The sequence below is a fragment of the Rhinolophus hipposideros genome, assembly GCF_964194185.1.
Source record: "Rhinolophus hipposideros genome assembly, chromosome: 14".
NCBI lineage: Eukaryota > Metazoa > Chordata > Mammalia > Chiroptera > Rhinolophidae > Rhinolophus > Rhinolophus hipposideros.
The window spans coordinates 34,581,083-34,593,898 of NC_138060.1; the positions used below are offsets into that span (position 1 = coordinate 34,581,083).

The 12,816-nt window shown below is 36.8% G+C and overlaps 1 protein-coding gene across 2 annotated transcripts in view; it reads left to right on the forward strand.

The window, feature by feature from the left end:
- TOPBP1 (DNA topoisomerase II binding protein 1) overlaps positions 1-12,816 on the forward strand; it is a 47,236-nt gene that overhangs the window by 15,354 nt on the left and 19,066 nt on the right. For both annotated transcript variants that reach the window (XM_081072934.1, XM_081072935.1), the window contains 4 exons: positions 629-801; positions 4,080-4,291; positions 5,194-5,480; positions 12,551-12,724. In XM_081072934.1, coding sequence (XP_080929060.1) covers positions 629-801; positions 4,080-4,291; positions 5,194-5,480; positions 12,551-12,724 — 846 coding nt within the window. The remainder of the gene's footprint in view (positions 1-628; positions 802-4,079; positions 4,292-5,193; positions 5,481-12,550; positions 12,725-12,816) is intronic.

Here is a 12,816-nt window from a genome sequence, read left to right on the forward strand (position 1 = left end):
CTGGATGCCAGTAGTGTTCATGTTTCTTTCTTACGCAGTGCAGTTCGATTTAGGTAAATTGGTGTTTGGGTATGAGCAGTGTCTGGATTTTGCTTTTAGCAAAGGAAATTCTAAAATATGAAAATGTCCAAGCTCCTTCGTCCTAATCCTGGTAGAGGTTATTGTTTCCCAGGGGCCAAAGCAGCAACATTCCTTCTTGGGAAGTTACTCCAAGTCATTTCATGATTTCAGTCTTCCCAAAGCATGACATGGACTTTTGTATTATTCCATCTTGTTGGCTTATCACTGGTTGATTCGCCATTGATTTTGTTTTTGTAACTTTCCAAGAATTAGAAAATTATAAACTAACACATTGGAAGACATTAAATTTGAAGCAAAATTCAGTGATTTCAGTGACAGTCTGACTGATTTTAATATCCTTAATATTTTAGAATTTAATATTTAATGTAATGAATTGATATATATTTCTTTATTATAATTTGAAATGTATTGAGAATGAGCATACACAAGTTTACATTAAAGTAAAATTTTTCATTTAAACTAAAATTACTGCTACTGTAATTGAACCAGTGTTAACCACTAGTTGCTTATTTCAGGTTGATGTTATTGTTTCTCTTGTTTTTAAAAGGTAACTTGTTTAGACTATCAGACTTTAATTGATCCAAAGTCAAATCCTCTCTTCACACCAGTCCCAGTAATGGCAGGAATGACTCCTTTAGTGGATTGTGTTATTTCATTCAGTCAGTGTGTGGGAGCAGAAAAAGATTCATTGGCATTCTTAGCAAAACACCTTGGAGCAAGGTACGTAGTATTTTTAGCACACCTGCTATCTTGGTATACTTTTGTTTTGACGTATTAGAGAGCATTTAAGTTAGAATTTGGCTGTGTGTCTTTATATTATTTATGGGTAATGTGTAGCATATCTACGTGATGGCTCAAAGTGGTCAAGAGGAAAGTGCTACTAGATGGATGTCTGGAAAATGTAAACCCTGTAGGCATTAATGCTTACCTACCAGGAGAGGTAATATTTAAAGCTGATAACATGGGCCATTATTGAATATTGCTTGCCTAAGCAGTATTCCTTTCTATGTGCCATATGGTTGATTTATTCTTTTTCAATATACATTTCATTGTTCCTCTGGCAAAAAAAAAAAAAGAGATTGGCAAAGACATGTCAAGTAAATGCATATAGAAGAAAGGAGGAGTTGCAATTTTAATACCAAACAAATTTGGATTCGAATCAAAGGCATCAAACAAGAAAACGAGCACTGTAAATAAGGAGTACTGTTAACACTTTATTTACAGCATGATTATCACTCATAAAACAAACAAACTGGAGATGGAAGAATCAAAAGAAGTATATTACTTGTAAGAGACTTTTAATTTCCGTCTTTTACTTCTTGACAAGTCAAAAAGAAAACAAGAGGGATAGATTTAAATAGTGTAGTTAGATATCTACCCGGAAACAGTGACCATACCTTTTTGAGAGCCTGTGGAACACTCAGAGATGTTGCCTATAAAGAAATTGGCCACAAAGAATACCTCCGTAAATCCCTGAAGTAGAAAGAATGCAGACCATATTCTCTAATCATGCAGAAAAACTGGAATTCAGTAGTAGAAAAAGGAAATGAAAACACCTTATCAACTGGACATTTTAGAACTGTTTTTAATAGCTCTTGGGAATTTGAAATCATTTATAAGCCTAGAAGTCATTACCAACCCAGGAGGAAGACGGAACCCCATGGCCAGATTGTGACCTTAAAATACCATTTCCCACGAAAAGAAACTAAAGAAATCATTAATTACCTATAGATCTGGGGCAGAAAAGATACCAGTGAGTCTGGAATATGTCCTCAGACCAGATAGCGAGTACATTATCAAAGACTACTAGGGAGGTTGTGTCCAAAGGAACTCCACTGGCAAGAGTATCACTAGAGATAATAATGGCAGTGGATCGAAACATGTAATGTTTAAATCGTGACTTCTTAATGATACCAAACAAACTAAGCTAATTGGTCACATTTAAAAGATGGTAGAAAACCAACCCATTATTTTGAGAGCTAGTAAATAAAGGGAAAGGATCATTTATCCTGCCTTTCCTATACAGTCTGTATCAGTACCATAATCATGGATAAAACAGTTTCCCTTTTTCGAGATATTCCAAAAAATAAATGAAAGAATGGTAGGATTGTAACTCCTAATGAATGAAAGAATCCAGGCATTGAAAGTCAGTAGTTAATCACATAACAAGGAGAAAACCAGACAGTATCTGCCTCCTGAGAAGAAAACACCATCCCCTAATAAGGAATCCTCATGTGATGATGCCTCTGGATTCAACTATTGGTTTATCAGAAATACAGACAGGAGGGTAACATGTTAAGTTACACCACAGTCATACAATCAGCAAAATCCAGACTCTGAGATAACTCTATATTATAAATGATCCAGTATTTTCAACAAATACATAGTCAGGGTGGGGAAAGAAGTTTGACCCTGTAAGCTAAAAGACATTAAACCAAACGTGTTTAAGGATGCATTATGTGGTAAAAGTAAAGCAAGTGGCTGGCAAGATTTTGTTTTCTGACATGGGTGGTGGATATAAAGGTTTTTGCTTTCTAATCATTAAATTATGTTTTCTTTTTTGCTATGTTCTGTATTTGAATTATACTCAACAATAAAAAGTTTTTTGAAAAGGTGAAATTGCAGAAAAGAACAATAACATGACAACAGACTCCATGGGCTACAATTAAAGCAGTACTCAGAAAAATTCAGTGAAGTGGCTGTGTAGAAAACTAATATGCAGAAATCAGTGACCTTCATATATACAACCTGTTAGAAGAGCTAGTGGAAACAAAGGCCTCTTACTTGATCTGCAGTGACATAAAATACCTAAAAGTAAATGTGACGTGAAACTTGAAAGAGCTACAGACACTTGTAAAATGTTGTTGAGGGGAACAAAATAAGTCTTGAACAGTAAGAAAGATGTACATGTTCTTGGAAAGAAATTAAATATTATAAAGATGTTTCTGTTAACCCCCCATGTTAATGTATAAGTTAACATGATCCCAATAAAAACAACAAAATTTTTTAGGGAGGGCAGCAGTCAAGCTGATTCCTAAATTCATCAGAAAAGGTTAGCAAGCAGAAAAATGAAAATTCTGAAATACAATACACAGTTATTTAAATATATTTTGTAAAACCTCACTAAATAAATAATAGTATGGCTGAAAGTGGCAGGAAGTTCAGTGAATGAACAGAAAATCTAGAAATAGACCCAAGTACAAACAGGAATTTAGTATATGATAGATGTTATTTCCAGTTATTAAAGAAAAGATGTTCTTTTCAGTAAATAGGATTCAGTAAAATTGATGTAACATCTCATACCAAGATAAGTAACAAATAGATCAGTGGGTTAAATGTGGGGGAAAATAAACCATGAAAATACTGGGAGAAACAGAGAATATTAAAGAAATCTTAAAAGTGGGGAATTTGAATATTAAACAGAAGACATAAAAATAACTGAATTCTGGTTTATACCTCAAGCGTTTCTGCCCCTACATTCTGTGTTTAATGTTCTGTGATCTTGAGTCACTTAATTATGCTTTCCTAAGTTGTATCTTTACAATGTTTTGTAAAATATTGATATTTCACAGATACTGAGAGGATCAAATGAGATTATGTGTGAAAATGCTTTGAGCAGTTGTAGTGGGCGAAAAAGATATAATGTATCATTCATATACTTTCTTTACTCCCCTAGTTATTCATGCCCCTCCTTTTGGGAGGAAAAGTCAAGGTGGGTGGATGATGACTAAGGAGGAAATTTTTCTGGTTATTTCTTGAAAGTCTAGTTGAATTAATTTGCCGATGTTTTTATAAAGTTTAATTATAACAGTACATTTTTATCCTAGAGTAAGCGTTTGTAAAGGGATTAGCTTATTTGAAGAAATAGAACCAACTTTTAATTAGTGACTGTTTTCTTATACTTAGAACTCTGACAGCTGTGTTGTGTTAGAAACTTCATTAGTTTGCCGGCTAGTTGTGTTTATCACCATTTGTTTTTCTTTAAATATAACTTTCAGCGTTCAGGAATTCTTTGTTCGCAAATCCAATGCAAAGAAAGGCATGTTTGCCAGCACACATCTTGTGTTGAAAGAACCAGGTGGTTCTAAATATGAAGCTGCCAAGAAGTGGAATTTACCAGCAGTCACTATAGCTTGGCTGTTGGAGACTGCTAGAATGGGAAAGAGAGCAAATGAAAGTCATTTTCTGATTGAAAATTCACCTAAAGAAGGTTAATACTTTTATTATGTTCTTTTATATGTATGTTTTTACAATTTGATGGTTTCTGGGTTATCAGTGTGCCAAAGCTTGTTTTCAGGAAAGGTCATTGATTTCTACCTTTTGTGTTAGGTACACTGAGCCACCATTGGGCATTACTTATTGTATGGTAAAATGAATGTGTTCATAGCACTGATGTTTAATTTGTATCTGTACTATCAACTAGAGGTACCACCTGAAAGCTAGAGGATACAAAACAATATAGGAGCATTCCAGGGTCTCAGTGTTTGATATCTAAAGATATGAGCTTGGATCCTTCTTACTATTCCTTCTATGGCTCTCACTGACATACCATGTAGTTAGTGTTCTCTGTTCCACTCATCTTTGAACTTTTGCGTGTTTTCTCTAGCCCATCTCCTGTATGTCTGTTTCTCCTTATCTTTCAGTTCTCAATTGGATGTCATTTTCCCTGGGAAACCTTCCTTGACTCACCAAGTACGACCTTGGTCTTGCCATCACACTCTGTATTATCCCTTTTGTAGCTCTTATCCCAGTGTTATAATTCTAAACTTTATAGTCTACTTTCATGTCTCTCTACTCAACTATAAGTTCTGAAAGGGCAAGGAATATGAATGTATTATGTATTTCCATTGTCTAGCATTGGATCTGGCATGGAGCAGCTATCTAATAAGTGTTTTTGTTAAATGTTGAAAAAAGGTAGGAGGCTGGGGTGGGAGGACACAGTAGCCCCTCTTAACATCTGGTTTGTTTCTTGGAAAGGAGGTATATAACTTTGTGGCTTTAAGTGTACTTGAGAATTCACATGAAAACTAGTAAGATAAAAACCTCACTTATGTGCCTCTTTAGAGACAAAAGACATTAGTGATTCACATTTGTTTCTTGTTTAATCTCTAGAGGAAAGTTTGGAAACTAAACTAACAAATGGGGTGAATCAAAATCCAGATACCCCAGGTCATCCTGCCACCCGACTGGAAACTCACAGGAAAACAGCTGTTACACCTTTAGATATGAACCGCTTTCAGAGTAAAGCTTTCCATGCGGTGATTTCACAGCATACTGGGCAGCTCTCAGTCTCCCCAGAAATAGGACAGCCGGTCCAGAAAGAGCCCTCATTACACCTGGATACACCGTCAAAATTTCTGTCCAAGGACAAACTCTTCAAGCCTTCTTTTGATGTGAAGGTAAGAAATAGAAACTGGTCCTGGAGTTAACAATTTTATAGTTTGTAAAGTTAAAGCACCACATTCTTTATCACTTCTAAAGTTTGTAGTAGTAAATTTTCCAGAGATGTTGGCAAGTAGATTCATATTTTGAGTTTCATTATGTACTCTGGGTTGTTACCGTGTTTCCCCGAAAATAAGACCTAGCTGGACCATCAGCTCTCATGCGTCTTTTAGAGCAAAAATTAATATAAGACCCGGTTTTATTTTTAAGACTGGGTCTTATATAAGACCGGGTCATGATGAATTTTTGCTCCAAAAGACACGTTGAAGCTGATGGTCCAGTTAGGTTATTTTCAGGGAAACAGGGTAATCACTAGAGATACACATTGTTGTAAAACTAGTACATCTGGGTTAAAGCCTTAGATCTGTCATGAATGGTATCGCTCTAGGCAGATCATTTAACATGATATCTTGTTTTATACAGAGAATACTATCACTTGTTCTGAGAACTCACAGATTTAGCATAAGGATCAAATGAATTGGTGTGATGAAATAATAACATAAACTATAAAATAATATAAATACATTGCTACTTATATTTTGATTCTAGGGAAGTACACCCAGTGCTTCCTTTCTGAAATGGCTCTATTATCACCTTGCTTTTCAATCATTTCCCTTAAAGAGATGAATTAAGTCTGCACCTTTGTTTGATCTCCTGAGCACTGGAGTATATGGCTTCCTTTCTGAAAAATAATAATTCGCAAATCAAGGGCTAATTTAACTTTCTCTAATGGTTTCCTTTTATTCCCCAAAGATGATTTTATTCACTGTTTCTTTAGTAACTTTTGGCCTTTCAAGTGGCTATTCAAACTATTGTCTATGATTTTTTTTATCCATGAACCTTTGCAAAATTATTGTATCATTCATCTCTTAAAGTTTTGCTCATAAGATATTTAGAAGCAACATTTTAATAAATATTACTAGTATGTTTTGGAGCAGACTTACAAAGTTTACAAGTTCTTCATATTCAGAAAATAAATATAAATTAATACCTGGGACAATTTTCTCCAAGCTAAATCTGATCAAATCTCTTCTGAAGTAACATTTTGTACTGTGATTATCACTGCTCCTTATGCCTTAAGAAACAGGAGAACTACTGGTTTAGGAACTATGAGATCTAGAACAGACCTCTGCTTGGCCTCTTGCTGCGTTTTAAGGCAGGTCAGCCTCTTTGGGCTTCATTATTCCCACCTGTAAAATCATGGAATATATGTGATCTGTAAGGCCTCATAGTTCACAGAGTCTCTGAATAATAAATGAAATAATATTAGTAGGCAAGAAAATAGTAGAAATGTTTGCAGTCATTCAAACCATTCTTCAGATACATTGCAGTGGAAAGCTGATGGTTCTGAAATAGTCTCTGTGATGGTACAAAACATGTTTATAAGTTTTGTTGTTTAGAATCATAGTTTATTTAGCAGTGTTTTTCTCCTTTTGGTGATAAATAAAATAGTACTTCATCTTATAATTAGTGGTTCTTCAAATTGATGTAAAATGGTAAGTTGAATTTTTATTCTGAAACAGAGAGGACCAACTCATTGGAATAATCACAGAATTGAACATAATTAGGCCTCACAATAAAAAATAGAAAAAAATCTTTTGAGTTGGTGAGAGGGGTTTGGATCTAGTGCTTAAGTAGAGGAACATACCACATGGGAAGCAGTATTCATGGCACAAGTGCTGAAGGTGGGTATGTGTGGTATGGGAACTTCTGATTTCTTCTGTAGATGAAGAATCCTTTTAAATGCTATGTAGAAATTTAAAAAAACAACTTGAGCAAATACTAGGTTGGTGCAAAAGTAATTGCGATTTAAAAGATTAAAAATAATTGCAAAAACTGCAGTTACTTTTGCACCAACCTAATAGAAAGCCTTACCATGTTTTTGCAAAAAAATAGTAAACGTTGGGTAATCTATAAGGGTAATAAAGATTCTATGAAAAAAATGCAAGCAGAAATAGTATTAAAAATCTGAAAAGAATAGTTGAGGATGGGTACTAGTCCAACTAGTTATTAAAACCTAAGTTGCAGTAATTAAAAGTTTGTTATTGTCACATGAATAATCAAATCTGTGCAGAAGATTACACCTCATAGATAATGTATTATATGTATTATATTAAAGGTAAAATTTAAATCACACAACTAGTAGCCATCCCAGCAGTTAGGATGAAACCTCATACCTTATATCAGAACAAATACCAGAGGATCAGGTATTTAAACACGAGAAATGAAGGCATAAAAATCCTAGAACAGTTTTCCAGTCAAGGTGGTGGAATATGTAAATGCTGTGCTCACCTCCTCTCAGGACCAGATCAATTACAACTAAACCACAGAACAGCCATTACTGAGAATCTCCTGAAGTCTAGCTGAACCAAAGCCCTACAACTACGGACATACAGAAGAAGCGACCTCGAGAGGGGCAGATACATGGAACAGGCTGGTCTGACACCTGCCTGTGAACATTGAAAATCAGGAGGAATATCTCAGCTGTGAAGGTTCCCAGCCCCCACGCCCCAGGAGTGAGGGCTTCTAGGCCCTCCCTAGCCCAGGGTTTCAGTGCCAGGGAGAGAAGACCCCATAACTTCTGGCTGTGAAATCCAGCAGAGATTGTGGCTGAGTGGGACAGAGGGTGGCTGCAGTCCCAGGGGCTCCTCTTAAACGGCCCATTACTCACTGACAGACTCACTCACTCTGAGCTCCAGTGCTGGGGCAGCAGCTTGAAAGGTGCCAGGGACATATGGGGAGGAACTGAAATGTCTAGCTTCAGGGTAAAGGCTGAGGGGCAGCTTTCTCCCAGATGGATGAGCTGGCAGAAGCCATTGTTTTTCTTTGTGTAGCCCTCCCCATCCCTGTGTGTAGAGACAGGCAGATGCCATATCTGAATCTCCATCAAACTATCACCTTTCGTCTGACCTACCCTAGTGATTTCCTGAGACTGTCACCTACCCAACTTTTGGGCATTCCCAAGCCGCTTCGCTTTTCCGTATAAATGGGCTGCCTTGGCTCATGCCTTGGACTTTCCTAAAATCTTGCAAAGGTTCACAAAACACAAATAAGCAACATCTGGTTTTGGCATGTCCTGTACCTCTGGCTGAGCAACCCTAAGACCAGCACTAGCGACAGCTGGCTTTGGCTCATGGGTAGGCCTCTCAAGACACCTCCAAGCACAGCGCAGGAGGCAACCATCTCTGGATTGCTTTGTGGCTTATGCCAGGTGACCCTAAGCAATGCATAGGCTGCAGCTGACTTAAACTGCAGTGGGTCCCCGCCCAGGAGACCCCAAGGCTGGCAGGCCCAGTGGCCGGCTTTGGACTGGGTTGAAGCATCATCTGGCCACCTCCAAGGATCATACAGCCAAAGGGCAGACTGGGCAGGCACCAGAGCCCTGCTAAAGTAAATCTTGTTCTGTAGGGTCAGCCACTGCACAACAGTTCTTCCACTGTAGTCACAGCCAGTTCTCACAATCAATCAGCCTGAGGTTCAGCCCCTCCCACTGAAGTGCAAACAGTAACCAAGACTCAACTACGACAGGAGGGCACATACAACCCATATAAGGTATACATCTGGAGCACCCAGCTCAGGTCACCAGGAAGACTGTGCCACTGGCACAGGACACCTACTACATAAGGCCTTTCTACTAAAACCAGGAAGCATTGCAGTGCTACATAGAAATAAACACAGGGAGGCAGCCAAAATGGGGAAACAAACATTTTCCAAATAAAAGAACAAAGCTCCACAAAAAGAACTAAACAAAATGGAGACAAGCAATCTACCAGATGCAGAGTTCCAAACACTGGTTATAAGAATGCTCAATGATACCAGGAAAACTTCAGCAAAGAGATAGAAAACATAAAAATGGATACAGAAAACAAAAAAGAACCAGTCAGGAATTACAATAACTGAAATGAAGAATACTTGCAATCAACAGTAGATTAGATGAAGCAGAGGATTGAATCTGCGATTTAGAAGATAAGGTATAGGTAGCAGAAAACACCCAATCAGTACAGCAAAAAGAAAAAAGAATGCAAAGAAATGGAGAGATTAAGGGGCCTCTGGGACATCAAGTATACCAACATTCACATCATAGGGGTACCAGAAGGAGAACAGAGAGTGCAAGGAATTGAAAACCTATTTGAAGAAATAATGACCGAAAACTTCCTTAACCTGGTGAAGAAAATAGATATACAAGCCAGGGTATTGCAGAGAATCCCAAACAACATGAATCCAAAGAGGTCCACACAAGACACATCATAATGAAAATGCCAAATGTTAAAGAAAAAGAAGCAGCAAGAGAAAAGCAGTTAGTTACCTACAAGGGAGCTCCATAAGACTATCAGCTGATTTCTCAACAGAAACTTTGCAGGCCAGAAGGGATTGGCAGGAAATATTCAAAGTGATGAAAAGCAAGGACCTACAACCAAGATTACTCTACCCAGCAAAGCTATCATTTAGAATTGAAGGACAGGTAAAGAGCTTCCCAGAAAAGAAAAGCTAAAGGAGTTTCTCGCCACCAAACCAGTATTACAAGGAATGTTAGAGGAACTTCTTTAACACACACACAAAAAGATAAAAAATATGAATAATAAAATTGCAATAATTACCTATCTGTCGACAATTACTTCAAGTATAAAGGGATTAAATGCTCCAATCAAAAGATAGGGTGGCTGAATGGATCAGAAAACAAGACACTTACATATGCTGCCTACAGGAGACTCACTTCAGATCAAAAGACACACACAGACTGAAAGTAAAGGGATGGGAAAAAGATATTTCATGAAATGGGAAACGGAAAAGAAAAAAAAGCTGTGGTAGCAATACTTATACCAGACAAAATAGTCTTTAAAACAAAGGCTATATAACAAGTGACAAAGAGGAACCCAATAATCCCACTTCTAGGTAATTATCCGAAGAAACCCAAAACACTACTTCAAAGGGTCTTGTGCATACATATGTTCATTACAGCATGGTTTACAATGGCCAAGATACAGAGGCAGCCTGGGTGTCCTTTGATGGATGAATGGATAAAGGGGGTGGTACATACATGCAATGGAATATTGCTTGGCTAGGGAAGAGAATGGGTTCTTGTCATCTGGGGCGGCATGGATGGACCTGGAGGGTATTGTGCTGAGTGGAGTATATCAGACAGTGAAAGACAGATGCAATGTGATTTCACTTAGAAGTGGAATCTAAAGAACAAAATAAACAAACTCAGATACAGAGAACATTTTGATGGTTGCCAGATGGGTGGGGAGTTGGGAATGGGTGAAAAAAGGGAAGGGATTAAGAAGTACGAATTGGTTACACAGTAGTCATGGGGATGTAGGGTATATTGTAAGGAATAGAGTCAATAATATTGTAATAACTAGGTATGGTGTCAGATGGGTACTAGATTTTTTGGGGTGATAGATGGGAGGGAGTTGGAGGGCAGGGTGAAAAAGATGAAGGCATTAAGAAGTAGAAATTAGTAGTTACAAAATAGTCATAGGGTTATAAAGTAAAGCATAGGGAATATAGTCAATAATATAGTAATAACTGTATAGCGCCAGGTGAGTACTAGACTAGTCGGGGGGGGGGGGGGGAAACGCTTCTTAAAAATTATATAAATGTCTAACCACTATGCTGTACACCTGAAATTAATATAAAATAATTACAAATGTCAACTTGAAAAATTAAGGAATAAGGGATTCAAATTTCCAGATATAAGACAAAGTCATGGGGATGTGATGTACAGCATGGGGAATATAGTCAATAATATCGTGATAGCGTCGTATGGTGTCAGATGGTTGCTGGACTTACAGTGATCACTTTCTTAGGTTAAATGTTGAATAATGATTGTATACATCTAAACTAATATAATATTGTATGTTAGCTATATTTTACTAAAAATCGTTTAAAAAAATTCTAGAACAGGCCACAAGAAAGTTTGTGTTTAAATAATCCCAGCGTGAGGAAGGTCTTTCTAACTATAACATGTAGCTGAAAAGAAAAATGTGTATGAATTTGATAGTAATAAAAAATTCTCCACATTCAACTATGCAGATTTTATAAAAGTATTCATTTAAAAAATATTCTCCATGGCAAAAGTTTGACAAACTACAAATTGGGAACAAGTATGTGTATATCACAGTGGGTTATACACACACACACACACGTATATATATACATATGTATGTATTTATACTCGTAAATTCATAAAACAATTCATGCAAATGAATATTTAAAAATACTGATACAACAGTGGAAAACTGGGCAAAGACTAGGAAGAGATAGCTATCACAAAAAATTAAATAGAAATGGTACACATGCATAAAGATGTTTAATCTCATTCTGTATAAGAGGGTAGAAAATTAAAGCAGATATATTTATTAACCTATCAGATTGGCAAAAGAGAAAAATTTGATTACCCACTGTGCTGTCAAGCATATTGGGAAACACTTGAATGCTTTACTCAGGAGAATGTCAGTATTGGTACATGTACATACATTTTGCTTAAATGGTTCCCTTTACTCTTGCATGTGCAAAATGGTGTGTGTACAAGGTTATTCGTTGCATCATTATACTGGCAAAAGATTATTAATTTAAATATTCAGTTGAACGCTGGTTAAATACATTCTGCTATACACATGGAATACTAGGCAAGATGAATAAGCCTCTGGACCTGTGGGTAGCTTGGGAACAGGAACATATTTTGTACTTTTGAAGATTATTCACAATTCTCAGCTCTTTCTGATTTCTTAACCTTCGTTATATAGTTCCTGTTTTTCTTACTTGTTTCTGTGTTTTGTCTGTTTGTTGCATTTTTGGTTGTCCTTTATTTTAATTACAACTTAAACTCTAAGATTGAGGCAAATGTGGTAAGCGCTGCTGAAAATGTAAGCTTGTCAGTCTCTTAATCAATGTGCTGGACGGTATTTTTTTTTTTTTTTGTAGCATAAAGATACAGATGCCATTGTTGTTTAAAGAAAAACGAGAAGTTAAAGCTGTAATCCAATTAATTGTAATCCTATTAATTGTGTGATCCAATTAATAGGATGCACTGGCAGCCTTGGAAACTCCAGGAGGTCCCGGCCAAAAGAAAAGGAAACTGAGTACACCACTCTCTGAAGTCATCGTCAGAAATTTGGAACTTGCTTTGGCCAATAGCTCTCGCGATGCCGTTGCTCTTTCTGCCAGCCCTCAACTGAAGGATGCCCAGTCAGAGAAGGTAGAATTAGATCACTTATTAAAAGGAAATTTTAGGTGACTAACATTTCAAACAATCGTAGTTGATCTATTTCTTTTCTTTTCCATGGACAG